General features: G+C 42.4%; 1 protein-coding gene across 1 annotated transcript in view; it reads left to right on the top strand.

Annotated features, from left to right (window-relative positions):
* Positions 1 to 4536, top strand: part of SEC62 (SEC62 homolog, preprotein translocation factor) — a 29658-nt gene extending 25122 nt beyond the window's left edge. Inside the window, exon 8 of the mRNA XM_032225176.1 lies at positions 2931 to 4536. Within this exon, the coding sequence (XP_032081067.1) occupies positions 2931 to 3418 (488 nt within the window). The 3' untranslated portion in view covers positions 3419 to 4536. The remainder of the gene's footprint in view (positions 1 to 2930) is intronic.
* Positions 4537 to 25459: the final 20923 nt, after the last annotated feature.

Here is a 25459-nt window from a genome sequence, read left to right on the forward strand (position 1 = left end):
TCACAGCGCGACGAAAAAAATTAAAAATTGAAATAAAAATAAAATTAAAGCAAGCCGATTCACATAAAGGTAAGGGTTAGGTTTAGAGTTAGGGTTAGGGTTAGGTTAAGGGTTAGGGTTAGGTTTAGAGCGTTAGGGTTACGTTTAGCATTAGGTTAAGGGTTAGCGTTAGGTTTAGCGTTAGGTTAAGGGTTAGGTTTAGGGTTAGGTTAAGGGTTAGGTTTAGGGTTAGGTTTAGGGTTAGGTTTGGGGGGGTTAGGGTAAGGTTTTCGCTTTATTTTTACATTTATCGATCACAGCACGATGTTTTCGTCGCGCTGTGATGACATCACGTACGCGCTTTCGTCGAGCGCGCTTTTGTCTACCGCGGTTTTGTGGTGGAACCCTCAAGTTAAGACCACAATTGGAATTAATACAAAAATCATTAAATGCTGCATCTGTTAAGACAGTCAGTATATCACTGCAACTTGCAACCTTCCCTGCCAGTATCCCCACTGACTTTGCTTGTTAGAAGCCAGTGGGAAGGTCACACATGGCAATCACATGAGCCCGGGAGCTGTAACCATCGTAATGCAATATAGTTGCCAAGCACCTGATTCACAGTCACATGGTCATGGGGGGTGCTGTGACGGTCGTTAAGTGCGAAGATCAGTCTTAAGTCCCTTTTTTCAGCACTTCAGACGGTCACTAAACAAATACCATAGGCCGAGGGCTCTCTGTGCTTTGGAAGTTGGAGGGGAAATTGAGTAATAGCTCTTGTGAAGAACACGTTGGCATAGGCTCAACCACAGAGATTGAGACCATTACACATGTTTCCTGGATTGCTTTCTGTATCAGGCCTGGCATTCAGAGACAATGTCGTCCCCCCGTCCCTCCCCCCCCTTGCCCTTCACATCAGTAGATGCTCAGACTAACCCCAAGCAGAAACCTTACTTCTCCTATTGACATGGTGGCTCAGTGGCTAAGATGCTGAGCTTGTCGCTCAGAAAGGTCAGCAGTTTGACGGTGTAAGCTCCCGTTACTTGGCCCAGCTTCTGCCAGCCTAGCAGTTCGAAAGCACGTAAAAATGCAAATAGAAAAAATAGGGACCACCTTTGGTGGGAAGCCAACAGCGTTCCATGTGCCTTCATCATTCAGCCGTGCTGGCCACATGACGTCTTCAGACAGTGCTGGCTCTTCAGCTTTGAAATGGAGATGAGCAGCGCCCCCTAGAGTTGGGAATGACTAGCACCTATGTGCAAGGGGGGAACCTTCTCCTACTGAGAGATCAGTTCCTCTTGATCAACTTCCCCATAACACACAGATTTCCCCCCCCCCTTTTTTTGTTCTTTTATTCATTCACATTTAACATTTAATATGATTATAGACCAAAGCAGTAGGAATTAAGCAGTGATCAGATTTTGACCCATATTTTATAGAGTAGATTTTAAAAAATCTTGCTTTAAAAATGTCTCTTGAAAGTAATCTTATTACTTTATTCCCATTTTATCTACACTTACAGCTTTTTAAACAATAATGTCTCAGTCTAGTACCGGGATGGTGAACCTATGGCACGCGTGCCACCTGTGGAGCCATTTGTCAGGGCACGTGAGGTGTTGTTCAACTTTTTTAAAGCCATTTTCCCCCTCCCCAGGCTCCAGAGGCTTTATAGGACTTCCGGTTTGCTTGTAGTGTCGGTTTAAGCCCCCCAGAGGCTTCAGGGAAGCCTCCTGAAGGTCCCTGAAGCCTCTGGAGGGCCTCTGGGGCAGGGGCGGAAGAGGCTGTTTTCGCTCTCCCCAGGCTCCTATAAAGCCTTTGGAGCCTGGGGTGGGCAAAAAAAGCATGCAAAAAATGGGGGGGGGCGTGCCTCTCATGCACACATGTGCACTGAGGGGGTGTCACGCGTTGCATTATGGGTGCAGTACGCCTGCGCATGACCCCCTGTGCTTTCCCCTTTAGGGCACGTTCACCATCGCTAGTCTAGTACATAGTTAATTATTTATCAGATAGAAATACCCCCTTTCACTCATAATAAAATTTAGGCTGTATGGGAAACATGTATATATAGGACAAGGTGAATAGTAAATATATGCGTGGTAAGATCTGAACAAGCTCTCTTCCTTGAAAGTCTTTAAATTTTCAGGCACCTGGAATCAACTTTTCTCTAGTTGCTAAGCCAAATTTTCTCAGCAGTAGTTCCTCTACAGAAATAATATTCTCAGTGTTTGGTGTTATTTAGCCCCCCAAAATAGGCACTTAAAAGCTGAAAAACAGAACCATAGTGGCACAGTGGTTAGAATGCAGAAGTGAAGAAGCTTCTAAGACTAAGATGAGAAGCGAAATTCTTCAAAGAAAAACAAGGAAGTCCAGTTGCCTTTTGAAAAAGCACCTTTGGGACAACCATGACCTGGATGACTGAGAGCCTCCCTAGACATTTGGTTAGAATGCAGTATTGCAAGCTAACTCACTGCCGACTGCCAAGAGTTCAATCCTGACTTGTTGACTCAGCCTTCCATCCTTCTGAGGTCATATAAAATGAGGACCTAGATTGTTAAGTCAATATGCTGACATTTGTAAACCGCTCAGAGAATGGTATACATATATAAGTGGTATATAAGGTAGATGGAGCGGTATACAAATCTAAATGCTATTGCTATTGAAAAACACTTACTCCAAATCCAAGAATGAAAACAACCGAGCTGGAAGGGGGGATGATGATGAGATACTTTATAGAAGACATAATTAAAGTATTTAAGGGCCGCCATCAGTTTAATATTGTGTATTTTGTAAACTGTTTTGCCATGTTTATAAAGGGGAGAAATAGAAAAATAGATTGAATTGTAACATTAAAATGATTTTGCTTCTATTTTCCATTTGGGGTGTTTACTGTATACGGCTATAAATGCAGCTGTGTTCTGAAAGCAACTTATTTGGGCATTTCCTTCTTGCAGCCCGTTGCATCCTCTTCCTTATCATCTGGCTGATAACCGGAGGAAGACATCACTTCTGGTTCCTACCTAACCTGACCGCTGACGTCGGCTTCATTGACTCCTTCCGGCCCCTGTACACCCACGAATACAAAGGACCAAAGGCTGACTCAAAGAAAGAGGAGCGACTAGAACCCAAAAAGCAGACAAAATCTGACAGTGAAGAGAAATCTGATAGTGAGAAAATGGAAGACGAGGATGTCAAAGCTGATGCCCAGGGAGGCTTCAGATCGCAAGGTTTTGGAGGCGAGCGGAATTCGGATACGGACAGTGACAGGCGGGAAGACGACCGGTCGCAGCACAGTAGCGGCAATGGGAATGATTTTGAAATGATCACAAAAGAGGAGCTTGACCAGCAGACTGATGAAGGGGATTGTGAAGAAGAAGAGGAAGAAGAAGAGGAGGAGGAGGTGGAGGAACAAGAAACTAGACCTTTACACGAACAGTCATAATTCAGCTATTGTTTGGGACTGAATCTTGTGCAGAAACAATTGGATTTTCTATGTTGGCTGGTGCACTCTTTTAACAGCGTTTTCTCCCCATTTGCGAAAGTATACAGCTTAGCCAAACATCTTTATAAAATAGTTCATAATTTGATTTGCAAACTAAAGGAAACTATTAACTTGTTTATCGGTTTTAAATAATGTATGCTTATCAACAGATTTGCAAGTTTAGCAACTTGCCAATCGGTAGACATTTTGTCTACAGGAGTCATCAAACATATAGAGGAATATAGCTCTCTTATTAGTTTGATATTGCATGTTTTGAGTGAGTAAACATTTCTGCAATAGTAATTTAACACAGTAATTTTGAATGAGAAACTCTCCATTTATTCTCAGCCGATTCATCAGATTGGTACTTACAACAGACTTTATTCAGTTCATTCTACTCTTTAACTGCTATTAATCTTCGTAAAGCTATAAGACTTTAGTTAGAATGTTTTCGTTCAAAAAGATAACTTTTTTGCTTAAGACCAACAAATTACTACTGTTGACTTGGCTGTAGATTTTTAAGACACTCTTTAATTGTGTGCAACCAACTTAGGAAATCCAGTCTGTTCTGTCCATTTGGTTTGGAACGCATCATCTCCAGCAGGTTAAAAATAAAAGCAAACAAAGCAGCATAATTTAGAGATTATAGCTGTTGATTTGACCTGCCCCATCATAGTACAAGACATGTATTCTGTACATAACATAAAAATAAAGCAAACCCCTATTTTACCCGTTAGTTTATTATTTGGAAGTTTTATCCAGTTTTCAATTTGTATAATTAAAAGCCATTTCAGAATGTATGTATGTTAGGACAATTTCACGAATCGGTGAGAGTGGCATCCAGCAGCAGCTCCTGTGCCAACATTCCATGTATTCAAGTTTAACTAAGCGGATTCTGATTTCTCAAAAGCAGACAGTGCAGCTCGGTGTAATGCCTTAATGTTAATCTTTTCTTTCTGTTTTGAAACAACAGAGTACTGTATTTGATGAGTTGACACTGCCATGAAAGAGTGTTCACCAGAAGAATAGGGTTTAAGTTTTAAAAAATAACAAAAATCTCATACAAAAGATATAACCAAGACCAAATAATTTCTTGAAATCTTGAAGGAGCTCGATTGGCCTCTTTCTCTTGCACATATTTTATTTGACTGACTTGGGAGACCATTGTGTGTTTAGTTCTATAAACATTTTTAAAGTTAAGGCTCTATAGCATTCCTCTGAATCACTGAATTTCAGCCTGAAACTGAAATTACGAATACAGATTCAGTACTTTCCTATCAAACTGTCAGGCAATAATGTTAGTTATTTGCTTGCCTTTTCAGCGGTTGACTTAACAGATCTCTCTCTCTCTCTATCCTTTTTTCCCCTAAACTGCTTCCCCACCCCACCCCCATCAACAGTGTTCAGACTGAAGATGTTAATTTTTCTGATTGTGCAAATATATACATTTTGTGTGTGCATTGATAAAAACCATTCACAAATGTGGTCTGATTTGCTTATTACCTCTTTTTTTTCATCCAACATCTGGGAAAAGAAATATTTTTCATAATTCTTACTCACCTTGGTAGCATTTTTATGACACTCGTGAATTCTGGTTACTTGTCTTAGCGCTATTTATAGATTTCCCATTTGAAAACCCCAACTCTGCCCCTAGGCTGCTGTTTAAAAAACACTTATACAGGACATGTACTTTCTGTCTCTATACATCCGCTCAGTGTAGGCAGAAGAAATTCACAGCAGTGACGACTGCTACTTATTCAGTATTCCCAACTACTGTTATTTGCATAATCGTTTTCCTTGTGATTTACTTAGACAGTAAATAGGGTGCATATAAAGAAAGCTGATGGAAGTGCTTGCAAAACCTGTTCACAGTCTGTGTTTTAACAAGACCTCTTAAGTATTTGCTAGAGGGAAGATGCCAGGCAATTCATGCCTCTTATTCTTCAATCAGAACTTTTCCTGCTTGGAAATACAGACTGTTCTTTAACAAGTGCTCCGGATTGTAAAAGTGCTCTTCCACTTGCGCGTATTGGCCAGCTGAAGTTATGACAAAGGGAACTTGCTACTCGGATTCAATGTTCCAATGATGGTTTAAACCCACCCACCCCCATTATTAGTCACATCACTGCACTTCTGGCACTTAACAACAAGGCGGTATTTATAGCCATTTGCAATGTCCAACTGTCACATGACCGCATTTTAAGATTCTTGTGCCATATCCGTCATCGGACATTGGCGATCATGTTTGTGATCCTATTCTTATTAAAAGCCACATGAAAAAGTGCTGCTTTGTCCAAACCAAACCCTTAGATTTTGAAGCCATGATGTTCTTCTGCCTGGACCTCATTTGCCTTCAATCTTTCCCTGGAAGATTAAGTGAAGGATGCCGTATTTTTCCGGATGTCACATCACATGTCCAAAATATTCTAACTTTTGCTTTTTAGTGGCTTTGGTGATTTCCCTTGGCTTTCCCAGGTGGTTTATCACCTCCTCATTTGTGATTTTGTCAACCCAACCTATACGTAACAGCCACCTGTAAATCCACATTTCAAATGCTTCTAGTTTCTTCAAGTGGCTTTCTGTAAAAGACCAACTCTCCATTTCGCAATTTACAATAGACTTGCAGAAAACCAACCCTTCGTTTCAGGAGAACTGCTCCCCAGTGAACAACGGGTTCAATTCACAGCCCAGCATGTTCACCCTTATGAATGATGCAAGACCCCAAAATTGGTTCAGCCACATGGCCCACCCATTGTGTGACCATTATTGCAACAAGGCCTACCTATCATCCTCGTCAAACCTTTGCAGTTCTACACATACAAATATTTTGGATGGCTCTGTTAAATCATGAATGGAAACTACACCATCCGGTCAATGAGAGTGGTGGCAAAAGCTGTAGCACAGTCCCACAACATATCCAGACTGAAATTGTTCCCAAGATGTTGCCTTGTAAACATCAAATGTTACAGCTGAAGCATTTGCCTACACAGGTAGTTCTAAGTTCACTTAGTGACCAAAGTTACAGCAGCACTAAAAAAGGGACACAACCATTTTTCAGAGTTATGACCATTGCAGGATCCCCATGGTCATTCAGATGCTTGACATCCGGTTCATATTTATGACAGGTGCAGTGTCCCAGGGTCATGTGATCCCCTTGGGCAACCTGACAAGAAGCCAGATTCACTTAACAACCAGTTTACTAGTTTAATAGCTGCAGTGATTCACTTCACAAACTGGGCAAGAAAAGTTGTAAAAAGGGGCAAAAATCACTTAAAAATTTCTCACTTGGCAACATAAATTTTGGGCAAAATTGTGGTCGTAGGTTGAGGACCACTTGTAGTTGAGAATGATAAAACAAGTACAGTTCAACTTCTGGAAGTAGAAAGCAATGTCCGTATGTCACATCAGGGGAGCAAAACTTTCACAACTCTTTAAAAAAAATTATTTTCTTAGATATAATGGAAGGGCATTAATTCACATGAACCTGGCAATTATATTTGTTTCCTCAATTTAGCCTGAATAGTTGAAAATAGCTTTTCAACTGCAAGGCCTCTGTAGCTCCTGCTGTACTTTTAACGTAGCATATAGGGAAGGTAAAGATTCCCCTCACATATATGTACTAGGTCCCGACTCTAGGGGGTGGTGCTCATCTCTGTTTCAAAGCTGAAGAGCCAGCGCTGTCCGAAGATGTCTCTGTAGTCGTGGCCGGCATAACTAAATGCCGAAGGCCCATAGAACACTATTACCTTCCCACCAAAGGTGGTCCCTATTTTTCTACTTGCATTTTTACGTGCTTTTGAACTGCTAGGTTGGCAGACGCTGGGACAAGTAATGGGAGCTCACTCTGGTACGTGGCGCTAGGGATTCGAACTGCAGACCTTTCTGATCGACAAGCTCAGTGTCTTACCCATTGAGCCACCCCCTCTTTTAATGTAGCATACACTCCGTCTTTTAAACAACTGGAACAGTAACAGATCCATTGAATTTCTTGTCTTAACAAACACATTTTGTAATTTTTATTTTGCTCTGTTGGGACCAACCTATAAAGTGTAACTTCTGTCTCTTTTTCTCCGATGTGTTTCACAAGAGGCTGCCTGCACTTCTCTTATTTTTGTGGTGGTATCTAAAAGTTTCCCAATTTGTACTGTAAAGACTCTTGAGTCTCCTGCCTGCATCTGTTTTAGAGCAATAATATTGCATAGCATAAACCACATTCATGCATATGGACATGTAGAATTGCGATGTTTTTTTGTTCATTGAGGACGGCGCTTCTCAACCTCAACAACTTTAATATGTGAGGATTTTAACTCCGAGGATTTCCCAGCCACGGGGAACTCAGGTTAATATTGGCAGGTATATTAAATGAGCACGTATGCTCATTTTTTGCAGTGACTGCTATCTTCTGTTGAAAGAAATGTCCTTCTGGGTTCGGCTCCGAGTGGGGAAAAAGACACTGGAGATATGGAGGCTGCTTGGAAAGATGGTTTAATGGAAGACAGGACCACATGGCTTGAGTCCTGAACAGAAAAGGTGATCACATGCTTCAATGTTGATGGAGAAGAGAAGAGAAGGGAGGAAGAGAAGCCGAGTCCCTGGTTTTATGCCCTCTCTAGCCTTTGATCTTGCCGTGCAGGGGCAACTCTCTAGGCTGCGTTTTGAATCCAGGATTGGTTGAGTTCTCAGATGCCATGTGGTGAGTTGGATAAAGGGCCAATATTATCATGCCTTAATCCCATCCCCCTGGAGCTGAAGGGGAGAACTCTTTATTATGTAAAGGGACTGGCTTGGCCTTCTTAATGGCCCATTGACAAAGTGGGCGGAGGCAGGAACCTACAGGGAGCTACTCTCAATTTAAAAGATGTTTCTTCCTTTTCACATCCAGGGAAATATAATATTCTGCCTTTTCAATATTTCCTGGGATATTTCATTTTTCTGGGAGAGGGCTCGGTGATTACTTTCCACAATCCCTCCCTTTTTTTTTTCCAAAACGTGAGTGGAACGCACATGTTCTTGACAAAAGATTAAAATTGGTCAGATCTGGGAGACTTAATTTTTCTGATGGAAAGGCATTGAGAGAGACAGCAGAAGGACCCCTTCATTGGCTCCGAGAGAGTTTTCAACCATGAAGGTCTAGCAACCAGGGCACAATTTCTGGAAAGAAATTTACAGTATCCAATTTTCCATGCCAATTAGTATCAGATATCACTTACTGTGAGCTTCCAGACAGATTTCAAGCAAGCAGAAGTCCCCAAATTCTTCACAGCCATGATTTTCCTTTAAGTTACAGGCTGCCCATTTCGAAGGGATGGTTCTTGAACCTGCCCTAGCTCTTATTTTAGCGAGGCCAAATTGAGTTTAGTTAGTGTGCAATCCAGGCTATTTAGTATTTTTAAAATGACACACAATGGGACTCCTACTCATGAGACCACCAGTGCAACATATCCTGCTTTACTGGGCAATGGGGCAGCATCTTTTTTCAGGCAATTAGAGCTTGGGTTTTGAAGATTCTTTCTGCTACTCTTCAAGTGGGGGAATTGCCTGAGGAGAATTGACCCTCTTCCATGGGATTAACAGAGAGATATCACTGCTTAGGCTTTTTTGTGCCAGGGCAAAAATCAACCTAGGAGAAGCTTTGTGTGGAGGAGATAGTTTCAATCTAATTCTGAATGGGGTCTTGGTCTCGGTGTGTGTGTGTGTGTGTGTGTGTGTGTATCTGTCTGTGTGTGTGTGTTTGTGTAGCTGCTTCTACACTACAGAAAATACAGACATTTTGGACAAACTTTCCCTCCCACTAGACAGAAATCTAAGGTGTTCAGAAATTGCTATGAAGGAAGCAAAAAAAGAAAACTTTACAATCAATTTTCATCCACGCCCATAGTCTTTACAGCTGTCTTCTGGGGATAGAAGAGAGTCTTTTAGTCTTTACTTTTCCATCTCAGGGTCCGTTCTTTCATATCTTCTGGATGGCATTAGGTTTAGCTTGCTGGTAAGAGTGGTCAGTCAGGCTTGGTAGAGTCTGTCCAAGGCGTGGCTAAGTTTTTTTCCCCTCATGTCAGGTTTTATCAGGACACAATCACCAGCATCCAATTAAGATTTATGGTTTGAGCTAGCACTCCTTTGTTTCTGAGGTTAAAAAAAAAGAGGAGAGGCCAAGTATACAGTTCTTTACAGACAAATCTTTAGTCTCATGTTGTGGAATTTTCCCCAATTTTCTGTCCAAGTGTGGAAATCCAAAAGGGATTTGCGGGAAGGGGAGAGTAGTTAGGATTTAAACTGCACTCTGAGTTTTCCCATGCTTGGAGAATGAGCCACATATTCCCCAAGGAAAGAAAATTGAAGATTTAAAGGGACAGGACCTCCCCCAGACCTAAAAGTGTTGTTCCATGGTATTTGTGCATGTATGTGTGTGTGTGTAATCATTTCCAGACCTGGAGGGAATTTGAGATCCCTTAATAATAGAAAATGGAGCTCATTGGCTTAGGTACAGCTCCTTGAAATAATTGTAATAACTGCTTTGCATGAAGAAAGAATGAAATGGGAGTTTTGTATGTGAAATTAATTTACACAAGGAGTCTGATTGCAGTGCAAATGTGAGTATGTTGGTGGTAAAAGTTGGTATGAATGTACTTTGATTCCCTTTCATATAAAGAAACAGTAAGTTGCAAGGTTGTTTAATGGTATGTGTGTGTATGCATGTGTGTTATCATTTCCAAACCTGAAGGGAGGGTGAGATCCTCTAATAAAAGAAAGTGAAGCTTGATGGCTTGTGGGGAAAAAAGCTCCCTGAAATACTTATAATGATTGGTTGACATGAGCAAGCATGAAGATCTGATTGCAGTATGAATGTGAGTGTGTGTCCTAATGCCCCAGGGAGTGATAAGTGAAGGGATCCAGAGACCTGTGATTGCCTGCGCGAATTCCCCCCCCCCCCCCTTCCTTCTGGGTCATTCTTTGGAGGGAAGCAGGAAAGGCGGGGAGAGTGAGTGTCTGCTCATTTTTACCAATGACTATGTGTATGAAATGCCCCCAGTGATACCTGTGAATGCCTCTGTGCATCCCCCTTCCTTCTTTCCCTGCTTCCTTTTGGGTCATTAAAGGGAGCTGAAGTTTTTTTGCTCACTTTAACCACTTTTTTTCTCTTTCTTCAGAGAAATTTGGAGTAAATGGCTGACCTGCTCCTGCACCTTTACCTTTCACTCGTGTGATCTTTTCATCTGCATATAAAAGTTACGCAGTTACAAAAAAATTCCGGGAAGGACTTTGATCCCCTCAATGAAGTATTTGGCCCCTTTCCTCGTAGGGAATTCCGCTAAGGTTTTCCGGATCCAAAAAGGTGATCTGAGAATGACCTCTTCCCCTCTGCAGTTAGTACCAGCACCTCCTCTCTTTACACACAAGGAGCCTTTGCTTTTTTGCTTTCACAGGACAAAAGCAACAACAACAACAACAAAATTTTCATTCACTTTTCCATCCATTTTCACACACACACGGTCCTTTCCCTAACAGAAGGTCCTGTGCTCTGGCCGGACCCTTGCCAGGCTCTCTTGGTAAAACACACAGAGGAACTAAGATCCAGCTGTGATTGGGAGAAAGATTTCATCATCACTCACACACATGCAGGCATAAACACATTTCCCATGCTTTGCCATGCTTTAAAATTAAATTTTAGAGAATTAAAATTTAACCTTCTTTCCAGGCAGCCTTTGAGCTCAAACTCAAAACCCCTTTAAAACCTAGATCCAATGGTTAAGGCCAAAATAAAGTCCACCTACAGACTCAATGGGATCTGTGCCGGCATGGGAGGCTTACCTGGGCCATATCCATTGGTTAGGCTAGCTTGGAGTCCCATCTGGGGTGCCAACTGTTGAAAGAAATGTCCTTCTGGGTTCAGCTCCAAGTGGGGAAAAAGACACTAGAGACATGGAGGCTGCTTGGAAAGATGGTTTATTGGTGGACAGGACCACATGGCTTGAGTCCTGAACAGAAAAGGTGATCACATGCTTCAATGTTAGTGGAGAAAAAGAGAAGGAAGGACTGAGATGCTGAGTCCCTGGTTTTATGCCCTCTCTGGCCTTTGATCTTGATCTTGTATTCTGATTGGTTGTCAGACTCCCATGGGGCCATGCAGGGACAACTCTCTAGGCTGCGTTTTGAATACAGGTTTGGTTGAGTTCTCAGATGCCATGTGATGAGTTGGATAAAGGGCCAATATTATCATGCCTTAATCCCATCCCCCTGAAGCTGAAGTGGAGAACTCTTTATTATGTAAAGGGACTGGATTGGCCTTCTTAATGGCCCATTGACAAAGTGGTTGGACACAGGAAGCTATAGGGAGCTATTCTCAATTTAAAACATGTTTCTTCCTTTTCACATCCAGGGAAATATAGTATTCTGCCTTTTCAATATTTCCTAGGATATTTCATTTTTCTGGGAGAGGGCTCGGTGATAACAAAGTGCAGATTAGAGGAGGGATCACCCTGTTTCTTAATTTCCATCTCTCTTCCCTTGGTATCATATATCTTGTAAGATTCCAGCAGTTTTCCCCCAGCCACTGAGTTGCCAAAGAGAGAGACTTGAGACGAGGCCTGCAAAAAGTATCAGCTTTTATTTATGGCCACAGCAAAAGCTGGGTGACAAAACTATATCCAAAGCATACAAACAAATGCATGTAAGGAACAGCCACACCCTGCAAGAGTGGCTCAAAGTATTATATACATTTTAGACAGAAACAAAGTTTATCTAATCAGAGACAAAGATTCGTTACCAACGTGATCTTTAAAGCGTTCTTTTGTTCAAGCTCCTGTCTCTGTCTACCTTATCTGTGGAGTATTCCTGTAGCCTTGTGTAGGGGCTGGCTGCTCCCCTTTGCCAAGTTGTTTTTTGGCAGAATTCTTTAAGGATTTATGAGCCAGGAAAACTCCCTAGTTTGGTTCCTTTATCTATGCAGCCCGTGTAACAGTTTCTTCTATGTTTTCAAAAATGTCCCTAGCTTTGAAGCCAAGAATAGAAGCGAGACACAGCAGTTAGATAACATTTGTAGTCCAGTATTAAGGTTACAATTTGCTAGGCTAGAAAACAACTAATTTCTGACAGTATACAATAATATAAGCAAAAGCAAATATTGATTCATCTTGATTGATATACTCCTTCAATCTGAAAAAGTTAAAACGGAAATAACCCCTCTTTTAGGACTGTTTGTCCATGACAATTACCTACAATTAAGAATAACTACCGTCCAGTCTCCAACCTCCCCTTTATTGGGAAGGTTGTTGAGAAAGTGGTAGCCTGTCAGCTCCGATGGTCCTTGGACGAAGCCGATTATCTGGATTCCTTTCAGTCCGGATTCAGGCCTGGCTACAGCACGGAAACCGCTTTGGTCGCACTGACCGATGATCTCTGGAGAGCCAGGGATGGAGGTCATCCCTCCATCCTAGTGCTTCTTGACCTCTCAGCGGCCTTCGATACCATCGACCATGGTATCCTTCTGCGACGGTTACGAGAGGTGGGGGTGGGAGGCACCATTTTTCGGTGGTTCTCCTCCTACCTCTCGGACAGGTCGCAGTCGGTATTGGTCGGGGGGCAGAGGTCGACCCCTAGGCCCCTGAAATATGGGGTCCCACAGGGTTCGGTCCTATCCCCCCTCCTGTTTAACATCTACATGAAGCCGCTGGGTGAGATCATTCGACGGCACGGGATAAAATACCATCAATACGCGGACGATACCCAGTTGTATCTGTCCGCCCCGTGCCAACTCAGCGAAGCGGTTGACGTGATGTGCCAGTGCCTGGAGGCTGTCAGGGTCTGGATGGGGGTTAACAAGCTTGCACTCAATCCAGACAAAACCGAGTGGCTGTTGTGTTTCCCTCCCAAAAATTTGGTTAGTATTCCATCACTCAGGCTGGGGGGTGAAATTTTACGCCCCTCGGACAGGGTTCGCAATTTGGGAGTCCTCCTGGACCCACAGCTGACCTTAGAACATGATTTGTCGGCTGTGACCAGGGGGGCATTTGCCCAGGTTCGCCTGGTGCACCAATTATGTCCCTACCTGAACCGGGAGGCACTCGCAACAGTCACTCATGCCCTCGTGACCTCAAGACTGGACTACTGCAATGCGCTCTACATGGGGCAGCCCTTGAAGAGCATTCAGAGACTTCAGTTCATCCAGAATGCAGCCGCGCGAGCGATTGTGGGTGCACCTCGGTACACCCACATTACACCTATCCTCCGCGAGCTGCACTGGTTACCGATTGGTCTCCAGATACGCTTCAAGGTGCTAGTCGTCACTTATAAAGCCCTTCATGGTATTGGACCTGGGTACTTGAGAGACCGCCTGCTGCCAATTACTTCCCAAAGACCCATTAGATCACACAGGGCTGGCCTCCTCCGGGTTCCGTCTACCAGCCAATGCCTTCTGACTACTACCCGGGGGAGGGCCTTCTCTGTGGCAGCTCCGGCCCTTTGGAACGAACTCCCCGCAGAGATTCGGACCCTCACCTCTCTCCAGGCCTTCCGAAAAGCCGTTAAAACCTGGCTGTGTCGGCAGGCCTGGGGTTGATGAGTTCCCTTCCCCTCTCGATTTGTGTGTCTGTTGGTTATTTTTAAATGCTTGTATTTGTAGTTTTTGTGTTTCCCTTTCCCCCTTTGGGTTTGTGCGCCGCCCTGAGTCCCGCTGGGAATAGGGCGGCATATAAATAAAACGAAACCTAAACCTAAACCTAAACAATCTTGTTTCCAGCTGTTCTGTTTTCAGCTATTTGTCCTTCTGGTAGTCTCAGATAAAGATTCCAGTCTGTCATTCATGCTTCTCCCTGCTTTCATCTCATTATTTCCAGTAAGCTATGTAAATAAACACCAAACTATTTTCTTTCTTTCTTTCTTTCTTTCTTTCTTTCTTTCTTTCTTTCTTTCTTTCTTTCTTTCTTTCTTTCTTTCTTTTTGTTAGCTTGAACTGAGCAGCAAGTGTGCTTGATCTGATTTGGATATAGGGATATGCTGGGAACAGGGACATGCAGTCAGGGGGGGGGCAGGGGAGGCAGGGCCTCACCACTGTCATCATGAAAAGAAAAGAAAATGTAAAAGGAAAAAGGCTGAGGTAGTTGCTGCCAGAGTCACAGTGGATGACTCTGCTTAGTGATTAACTGTTTAACTAAAGCTGCTTCTCGCTGGCTGCCGCCTCGCCCCCCGCTGCTGTGTCTGACAGAGGCATCTCGCGTCTATGGCGGACATAAACGCAAGATGCCTCTGTCGGAGACAGCGGCGGGAACGCTGATTCTCGCCGCCGCCATGTTCTTACCTCACCAACCATAAACCTCACCGCATGTCACTGGCTGGGAATATGCTGGGTGCAAGCTAACCTCCAAATTATCCATAGTAATTTCCCAACATATTGGATTGTTGTTGTTGCTGCTGTTGTTCCTCCTCTCTGCTGTTGGATCTCCTCTCTCATTTTCCTTCCAGCCTTTGTGGTTGGCTGTGTCTTAATTATGGAAATTCCACAAGAGCCTGAAGAAGATGATGTGGGTTCAAAAGTCTTCAACCTTCTGAGTCTCCAAGCAATAATAAAAAACTAAAGCACTTCTCAAATTCACCTAATTCCTTCCACTTTCTTGGCTTGTTTGTCTAATTCAACTTAGGCAACACATGGCTCCAAAGCATTTCTGAGTAGCTCATAATATAATAAGTATACAAAATACAACGCAAAACCAACAAGATGGGATCCCGTTGGGGGCATACAAAAACTCATTCAAGAAGGGATTCCATCCAGCTCAACCCAAGTCTTGGGAGAACAATCAGGTCTTCAAGGCATTCAGGAATGTCAACAGGGTGGGAAGCATTATGGAATTTAGGAGGATCTCATTCCAGAAAGCTGATGCTGCAACAGGAAACGGGTATACTTCATGGATATCAATAGATGGCACTGTTTCATCAAAGGTACCAGGAACGTGCCAGCCTTGCTGGCACCTTCTGACCAGACTGATGGACATAAGAGAATCCTTCAGGAAAAAAAATGGCCCTATGCCATGTAGGCAGGGGTGAAATTCAGCAGGTTTTGACAGGTTCTGGAGAACCAGTAGCAGAAATTTTGAGTAGTTTGGAGAACCAGCAAATACCACCTCTGGCTGCCCCCAGAGTAGGAAGGGAATGGAGATTTTGCAGTATCCTTCCCCTACCACGCCCACCAAGCCATGCCCACAGTAGTAGTACAGTAGTAAAACAAAATTGCATCTCACCACTGCATGTAGGGCTTTATAGGTTTTAAATTGTACTGGCAATCAGACTGGAAACCAGTGAAGTTCACAAAATTGTGCTCAGTGGATTCTAATTTTGTCTGTGTGTGTGTGTGTGAAAATTGGAGGTGAAAGATCTTTTCAGGTTTATTTGGGTTGTATGAAGATACAAGTAAAATCCTATCTGAGTTTTCAGTTTGATCCAGATGTTTAATACCAGTTGATTCACTTTTAAATCATTTGGGATTTCTGGTCTAGTTTGATTTTGACTTTCCAAACTAAAACTCTAAATGGGATTGATTTGATTTGGAAATGGATGACTTCTGGTTGGTGAATTTTTTAATGCATGCTTTCTTTTCTTTCCTTTCCTTTAATTTATGTAAGATGCCCAGAATAACTTTTGAAATTGGACAATCTTCTAAATAATGATAACAATCACCACAACTACCACCACAACAACAAAATTCGGGGGTGAAAGGGCCTACATATAAAAATCTGAAATGGTTTTGGAGGTAGCCCATTTGATTTAAAGCTTCAATTCAGAAAGGTGAGTTGATGTGGAGATTTAGTTGAATTAGACCAGGAACAAGAAAGACATTAGGATCTGTCAGAACACTATGTCTCAATGATAGTGTCTTTCATAATGGGTGTTGGGAAGGAAATATTTAAATTATGTGACTTAATATACACACAACTTTTCTGATAGAATCTGGATTCCATGGATCACATTCCGTAAGACTGTGAGACTGTCCAGAGCCAGAATAGAATAGAATAGAATAGAATAGAATAGAATAGAATAGAATTCTTTATTGACCAAGTGTGATTGGACACACAAGGAATTTGTCTTTGGTGTATATGCTTTCAGTACAGAAAAAGACAAGATACATTCGTCAAGAATCATAAGGTACAGCACTTCATGATAGTCCTAGGGTACAAATAAGCAATCAGGAAACAATCAATATCAATATAAATCATAAGGATGCAAGCAACAAAGTTACAAGCAACGAAGTTATTTATGCACTTGTAAGTGGGAGGAAATGGGTGATAGGAACGATGAGAAGACTAATAGTAATAGTAATGCAGCCTTAATGAATAGTTTGACAGGGTTGAGGGGATTGTTTGTTTAGCTGAGTGATGGTGTTCGGGGGGAAAACTGTTCTTGTCTCTAGTTGTCTTGGTGTTCAGTGCTCTATGGCTTCATGGCCTCTTTTTGACTTGTGCAGTGTACAGGTTTTCAGTGGAAGGCAAGCTGGTAGTAATTGTTTTTTTCTGCAGTTCTGATTATCCTCTGGAGTCTGTATCTGTCTTGTTGGGTTGCAGAACCAAACTAGACAGCTATAGAGGTGCAGATGACAGACTCAATAATTCCTTTGCAGAACTGTATAAGCATCTCCTTGGGCAGTTTGAGCTTCCTGAGTTGGTGCAGAAAGAACATTCCTTGTTGTGCTTTTTTGATGACATTTTTGATGTTAGGTGTCCATTTTAGAAAAATTCAGTTTTTGCCTTAATTTTTCCCCCCTTGCTCTTTATTTTCCTTTTTTGGGCTCTTTCTGCCTTCACATTCCTAAAAGGATCATGTCATTGTCCTTATCAACGAACGCTACCAAATCAGCTGGGATTGAGAGTTATCTTTTCTTTCCTGTTGCAGATAGGTGAGTTTTAGAAAATTTTGCACACTTAGTTCTTACCTAAGTCTTATCAGTTAGGGACGGAAGAGTGAGGACTGTAATATTTTAGTAGTGAACCCACCTTCTAAGAGGGCCATCCTCTGCCAGGGATGTGATTGTTTTGTTGCTTATTACTTGCAAATAATCACATGCCTTTGTTTTTCAGAAGTGTATAAAAGCAATGCTAACTTGTGTATTGGAGGCTCTCGGTTTATGATTTATTCCTGAAACCACACCTCTTTGTGCGGCACAGAATAGACAGATTGCAGTTTTCTGACCTTGTGTGGTAATTGGTCACTTCACACAAAGGAAAAAATAAAGCTAGTATTTAGCTGGCACAGCTTATGGTTTGGTCAACAATTGCCTTCTATCCCATTCGCCTTCTTTTCCTGAATAGTTCAGTCCCGCATTGCTCTCCTCCCCACACATATCTCTGTGCATACAAGCATCTGGGCCAGGCCCCAGTTGTTCCTCTTTCTCGCTTAGCTCAGGCCCTGGAAACAGCTGTCTTTCCGCCTCAGCGAGAGAGGCCCTGCTCTTCATCTGGCTCTGAGACCTCATGCTCCTCAGAGCCTTCTGCAGGCCCCAATGGTAACCCAGGCATCCGCTCCATCTCCTCTGACTCATCTTACTTGACGAACCATAACAATGCCAAAAGAAAAGTAACCAGCAGAAATTGTTCCCAAGTATATTTTTTTTTTCTCTCCCAAGGAAACAGTTTGCACGGTGCAAAGCCCCGGTGTATTCAGGAGACCTGCAAAATAATGTATATCAGTGAATCCTGAATAATAAAACACAACTTATTGACCATATTTTTTATAACAGATCTTGGAAATTATGCGTTTTTGTCCTGAATGTTTTAGGAACAAGAAGAGTAGGCTATGGCTTGTGGGCTTTATAGGATTCCCACATGGCACGACAAAACCGCACTCGACTAAAGCGTGCCCGATTAAACCGCGTCGCTGACGTCATCAGCAGGGCGACAACAGCGAGCGCGGAGAAAGAAGGGCGCTTTAAATAGCGCTTTGAAAGCAAGCCGATTCAAGTTAAGGTAAGGGTTAGGTTTAGGGTTAGGGTTAGGGTTAGGGTTAGGTTTAGGGTTAGGTTAAGAGTTAGGGTTAGGTTTAGGGTTAGGTTAAGGGTTAGGGTTAGATTTAGGGTTAGGTTAAGGGTTAGGATTAGGTTTAGCGTTAGGTTAAGGGTTAGGTTTAGGGTTAGGGTTAGGGTTAGGTTAAGGGTTAGGGTTAGGTTAAGGGTTAGGGTTAGGGTTAGGTTTAGGATTAGGTTTAGGGGGGTTAGGTTTAGGTTTAGGGGTTAATTTTAGGTTTAGCGTTTACAGCGTGCTTTTTTCTCCGCACTGTTGTCGCGCTGTGATGATGTCAGCTATGCGGTTTCGTCGAGCGCCCTTTAGTCGAACGCGGTTTTGTGGTGGAACCGGATTCCCAGACTCAAATCTCTTTGAACACCCTGGGATCATGCAATTGGAAAAGATTATAGCTAATTTTTTTGACAGCATGTTGTTAGTGACATCATTTGATAATAAGGGTGGGAACACGTGCATCAGACATCTACTGCTCTATCTGGGTTTTCACATGTTTTATTTATTTCATAAGAAACTATCTGTTCAGAAAAAAAAGAACTAGCATTTATGTGTTCTCAAATGTTACTTTGATTATGAACTGCTGAAAAGTTGACACTCATAATTCTGCTCCATAATTCTTCTACCTTTTGCTGAAGGAACTCCAGACTAAGTCATACATGACCATTCCCATTCCTGACTCTAGGGGGTGGTACTCATCTCCATTTCAAAGCTGAAGAGCCAGCGCTGTCCGAAGACATCTCCATGGTCATGTGGCCAGCATGATTAAAGACCAAAGGTGCATGGAACGCTGTTACCTTCCCACCAAAGGTGGTTCCTATTTTACTACTTGCATTTTTACATGCTTTTGAAGCATGTTAGGTTGGCAGACGCTGGGACAAGTAACGGGAGCTCACTCCATTACACGACACTAGGGATTCGAACCGCTGGACTGTCGATCTTTCTGATTGACAAGCTCAGTATCTTAGCCACTGAGTCACCGTGTCCCCCTCTTTACATGTTAAGTAACAATAAATTACAAAATCACTTTCCAGAATGCTTCAGAGATTTCTCATAAAATCAGAGAGAAGCTTTTAGACACTCAGAGTGCCACAAAATGGATAGTTTTTTTCCATTCATGCTTTGAATATTATGCTGGATGGTTTTCAGGTTGAAGTTTTACTGGCCCAAAAAGATATAGTTCCCCAAATCTATTACGTTTGATGAGCGCTCTTAGTCTTGGATATTTTTGTAAAGTTGCCACATGCCCATTCATTCTTGTTTTACGATTGCTGTAGTCTTGCATACACACAATAAATGGTGCGTCCATACTGTAAGTAAAAATTATTTGTTTGTAATAAAAGACTGAGAGAATTAATGAAGAATTCAAGTGAGGTTATGAGGGGTTCTGAACATTGAACAAATCTTTCATTTGTTTTTATTCATTTGTTTTGAGGAGGGAAAGGAAACATGAAAGAAAAAGGAAGAATTGAAAGGGAGTAAAGAAGAATGCTCCTGAGGAGGAAAGCTATGGCAAATCTAGACAGCATACTAAAAAGCAGAGATATCACCCTGCCAATAAAAGTGTGTATAGTCAAGGCTATGGGTTTCCCAGTTGCAATGTATGGCTGTGAAAGTTGGACCATAAGAAAAGCTTATAGAATTGAAATATGGTGCTGGAGAAGACTCCTGCGAGTCCCTTGGACTGCAAAGGGATTAAACCGGTCAGTCCTAGAAGAGATCAACTCTGACTGCTCTTTAGAAGGCCAGATCCTGAAGATGAAGCTCAGACACTTTGGCCACCTAATGAGAAGGAAGGACTCACTGGAGAAGAACCTAATGTTGGGAAAGATTGTGGTCAAAAGAAGATAGGGACGACAGAGAATGAGGTGGCTGGATGGAGTCACCGAAGCAGTTGGTGTGAGTTTAAGTGGACTCCAGGGGATGATAGAGAACATGGGTTGGACACGACTTCTCAACTAACAACAAAAAGAAGAAGAACTGCAGAAATATTAAACTCTCAAAATAAATGAATGTAAAGTGGAGAAAAAGAATTGTCAGAAGCAAAAGCGGTCCAATCCGAAGCTGGGAGCGAAGAATGACACTGGGTAGTTGTTTGAAGAGGAGATGGTTCTTATTTTTAAGAGCACAGGACAGAAACCAGCTTTCAAAAAGGTAGGACTACATCCTCAGGGATCTATCACCAGAAGTATATATAAGGACAAGCAAGCTTTGAGGTTTAGATGTGCAGATTGAAGTTCTCCTGCCCTTGGCTTTGCTCATGGGGTAGGTATTGGATTACATATCTCAGATATGTAAATTCCTTCCTAGGTGTGGATTTATTGGGAGGGGGTCTGGGTTTGAATTGTGATTTTCCCACCCCCTTATCGTGAAAGGATTCTGTTCCTTTGATGGAGCCAGTAAGATGCTCATAATCCATTTCAGCCCAAGTGTCAACGCGGGCTGAAAAGGTTTAAGTGGTTTCTTCCTATCTTTATTTTGAAGTTGCCAGTGTATCCGAGGTGATTGGGGAACAGTAGCTTGGGTTTATGTGTGTATCATAGGAGCTTTTACCTTCCACCAGATAAGGGGACACAAAAGCTGTTTAGAACCAAGTGACAGTTTTGTTGCCGACTGTGATAGAAGCATGGGATGAAATTCGAATGGGAAGCATGAAAAAAAGAAGAAGCAGGGGAGTGATGACATGAAAGGTGATAAACATAAAAACATAATTCTTATAAGGTAATGGTTAGACAAGAGAAAGTTATTTATTTATAGGTAAAGGTTCCCCTCGCACATATGTGCTAGTCATTCCCAACTCTCGGGAGCGGTGCTGATCTCCGTTTCAAAGCCAAAGAGCCAGCGCTGTCCGAAGATGTCTCCGTAGTCATGTGGCTGGCATGACTAAACACCGAAAGCGCATAGAATGCTGTTAGGTGGTCCTTATTTTTCTACTTGAATTTTTACGTACTTTCAAACTGCTAGGTTGGAAGAAGCTGGGACAAGTAATGGGAGCTCACTCCGTTACGCGGAACTAGGGATTTGAACCGCTGAACTGCAGATCTTTTCATCGACAAGCTCAGTGTCTTAGCCACCTTTATTATTTTGATAAACAGCTCAAGATGGCGAACCTGTCAAATACTCCTTCCTTGTCCTATTTTTTCCTATGGCAACCTCACCTGTGAGGTGAGTTGGGCTGAGAGTGACTGGCCCAAAATCATCCAGCTGTCTTTCATGCCTGAGGTAGGATTAGAACTCACAGGCTCTCAGTTTCCTAACTATTAGACCAAACTGACCGCATTTTGCAATGTGTACTAAGAGAAGAAAAGAGCAAGGAGGAGGAGGAGGAGTTCAGGGCAAAAAAAGAACAAAAACATTGCACAAGAGTTAAAAGTCCTCGTTTGTAAGTAATAAATTTTGATTCATTTTGTTTATTGACAACAAAATGATATCCAGATGGCAAACCAGACAACATGACTTGAGACAGCCTACATGAGATAATCCTGCTTCTGACATAAAGCAGAAACAAATGGGTGGAAGTTGGTTTTTTTGTGTGCGTGAATGCATTCTTGTCCTCAAGAAATGGATTTGTCTTGGAAATGTTGCCATACTAAATCAAGAAGCAGGCCTTTAACACCATCCCACCACAAATCGACCTGATAAATGGGAACTATTTCATCTATTGCTCTATACACGTATATAACATATGGCACATGTGTCACAGATCCCTCTCTACGGGCATGCAAGCTGTTGCCCAACTCAGATCCATTGCTCATGCACATGCGCCTTCCTCTGGCCAGCTGATTTTTGGATCTCTGCCATGCAGGTGCAGGGGACAGGAGGCATGCAGTCACACACACACCCATTTTTGCTCCCAGGAGGCTGCAGGGAGGCCAACTAGGTCTAAAACAGGGTGCAGGGGGTGTGCGTACGCATGCGCAGGGGAGCACGGGGCACGGGTGGTGCTGGTCGCATGCACATTGCATTAGGAGTGTGGGCCCTTTTGGCATGCAATGACAAAAAGATTATCCATCACTGATGATGATTTTAGAATGATTTAATAGAATGTTATCATATAATCCTATTCTAGATTTTGAAAATTATATAGAAAAGGATGTAAAAACAATTATAGTCAAATTAAGGTTGAGATATAATAATTGTGATATATACATGAATATATGTGAATTTAAAATATGTGGTTTGATATGAAAAGCAGGGGATGACTATGGAAGAGATGCATGGAAATACTGTAACCAACTGACACACTTTCTACAATTTGTAATGGAAGATGGGTTTTTTATTTTTGTTTGTTTGTCTTAGTTCAAAAATAAATTAAAATTGTTTTTTTAAAAAAAGATCATTACAGGCTTCCTGCAAAACATGTCCTGTTACTCCCTGTTACAAAGAAAGGGATCAGGCTATTTCTGATTAGGTCACTGTAACTTTCTGATTGTGCTCCAAGCTGTGATTTTCCAGAGTAGCTTACTTGCTGGTCAGATATAGAGATGCATTCAAAATGGAGTCTCTTTACCCAAATAATTTGGAGGGGCTTCGCCCCTATTCTCACACAACGAATAGATGGGGCAGAGCAGTGGTGGGTTTCAAAAATTGTTTGAACCTATTCTGTGGGTGTGGCCTCCTTTGTGGGAGTGGCTTGCTGCCCATGTGACCGGATGGGAGTGGCTTGACGCCCATGTGACCGGATATGAAGATGCCGAAGACACTTGTCAGAACCACCTTAAATTACCTCACACACAGCACTGGCAGGCATAAGAATAGGATGTAAACTTGTTTTTTAAAAGGCATCTTTGGTTTGCGTTAAAACAACTTCAACACACACAATGTTCTGATTGCACCACAAACGCAGTAGTCATCCTTACCTTTCACAGAGGCACTGAGTTTTATAAATATGAGCATGATAGTGTAGAATAATCATATCCAAGGACCAGTGGTGGGTTTCAAAAAAGTTTGGAACCTCTTCTGTAGGTGTGGCCTGCTTTCCGGGTCCACTGGTGGAACCTCTTCTAACTGGTTCGGTAGATTTGATGAACCGGTTCTACCGAATAGGTGCGAACTAGTAGGAACCCACCTCTGGGGCAGAGCCAGCCAGAGGTAGTATTTACCAGTTCTCCAAACTACTCAAATTTTCTGCTATTGGTTTGCTAGAACCGGTTAGAACCGACTAAATATCACTTCTACTGTGAAGGTTTTCCAAGATATGTTCCCTGTGCTTGGGTGTAATGATATGTGGAAATGACCTTGGAACACCATTGGAAGAACAGGTGGCTAAGAAGCTGCTTAAACTGCAGAAGGAATAGGCAAAGTCTCAATAGGGATCCTCCCTAGTTTCTTGGACTGTAAAGGTGAAGGGGTATTATGATGGAAAATTTGGATGACCTTGATATATGGGGGACGGGAGAACAGATGTTGTCTACAAAAGAATCGTGCAAGAGAGGGAGGAGCAGAGGTGGTATTCAGCAGGTTCTGACCTAGAGAACCAGTAGCAGAAATTTTGAGTAATTCGGAGAACAGGCAAATACCACCTCTGGCTGGCTGAACCCCCATCTATTCACTGCCTCCTGAGTCCCAGCTGATTGGGAGGAAATAAGGATTTTGCAATAGCCTTCCTCTGGAGTGGGGTGGCAATGGAGATTTTACAGTATACTTCCCCTGCCATGCCACCAAGCCATGCCATGCCCACCAACCCACGGCCACAGAACCGGTAGTAAAAAAAGTTGAATCCCACCAGTGGGGAGGAGCCCCCCCCTATAGCTTAACAATCAGAGAAAAAAACTTAGGAAGGACCCTCCCCAAATGAATCAAGTAGTTAAAAGTGGTAGTTAGAACTTTGTATTGTCTTCAGACTTGCAAGTTTCTATTAATGGCACTTTACAATAAAACAGAATTAGCTCAACTAGTTGTTTTTCCTGTCTGGTTTATCCTGGAAGAGATGCAATTTCACACTTGCAAGATTCTTTTACTATAACCTTACAACAAAGGCAGTGTTAGTATTCATGGTTGGTGCTCCTTGTCTGGGCTAACTTGCAAGGGTGACATCCTGGCCCCCAACCACCAATACTTTGCATGGAGACTTCATGGAGTCTCACACCACTTGGGTTTCTATGTATGTTGCTTGCGTGTTGCTTTGAAATCTGGTCTACGGTTCTTAACTTGAACTTGGATGAGTTTGGACACCCAGACAACGCAATGAAGCGATGCCTCCCACAACTTAAAAACTCATTGAAAAGTCATCAGCTGTCTCTAGCAAGTGTTGCTTGGTATCCTAATTACATGCAGCAGGCAGCATGGAGATCAAACAATAAAGTTTATCCTTCGATAAGAATCAGAGTTCCTGTTTCCTAGGTAATAAGGTGTGCCAGCCCAACATATGCTTGTTGCTTACCTTCTGATTGAGGAGGAAGTTAGCAAAAGGGAAAGCATAATTTACAGGCTCCAATTAGCTCTTTGTTTATGAGTCACGATTATGAGCCAAGAGTAACCAGTTTGAAGTCTTCAGCTAAGCTAGACTTCACACACAGCTTTTCAACAGCGCCTCAGAGCTTCTCCCACTGATAGTGAGAGAGATAAATATAGTTTTCATTGTTTCTGGTTTACATCTTTTGATTGGTTGAATGTATAATAGAAGCATGCATTTACAAATGGGTTTTTTATTATTATTATTATTATTTTTTGATCTTCCTGCATCCTTTCTAAACCTGGTCACAAAATTTTCTGAGCAAAGAATATTTGGTAGGTCTTTTTAATCTTCATGTAACTTTGCACACATTTCTGAAGTGGTTTTTTTTTAGCATTTTTTCTTTGTCATCCCTAGGGAACGAAAGTGTCCTTCTTTTAATAGCTTTAGTTCCAGAATCCTTTTTTCTTTTAACCCCTCATAGCAATTCCCGTGAACTGGGCCCTCTCAGTAATTAGTAGAGCTTCCCCCCCCCTTGCTCAAAGGAAGTATGTGCACATGTGTACACACTTATGCACACACATCTTATAAAATAAATTGGGGAGGCTACTTTCA

This window comes from Thamnophis elegans, chromosome 10 (assembly GCF_009769535.1).
Source record: "Thamnophis elegans isolate rThaEle1 chromosome 10, rThaEle1.pri, whole genome shotgun sequence".
NCBI lineage: Eukaryota > Metazoa > Chordata > Lepidosauria > Squamata > Colubridae > Thamnophis > Thamnophis elegans.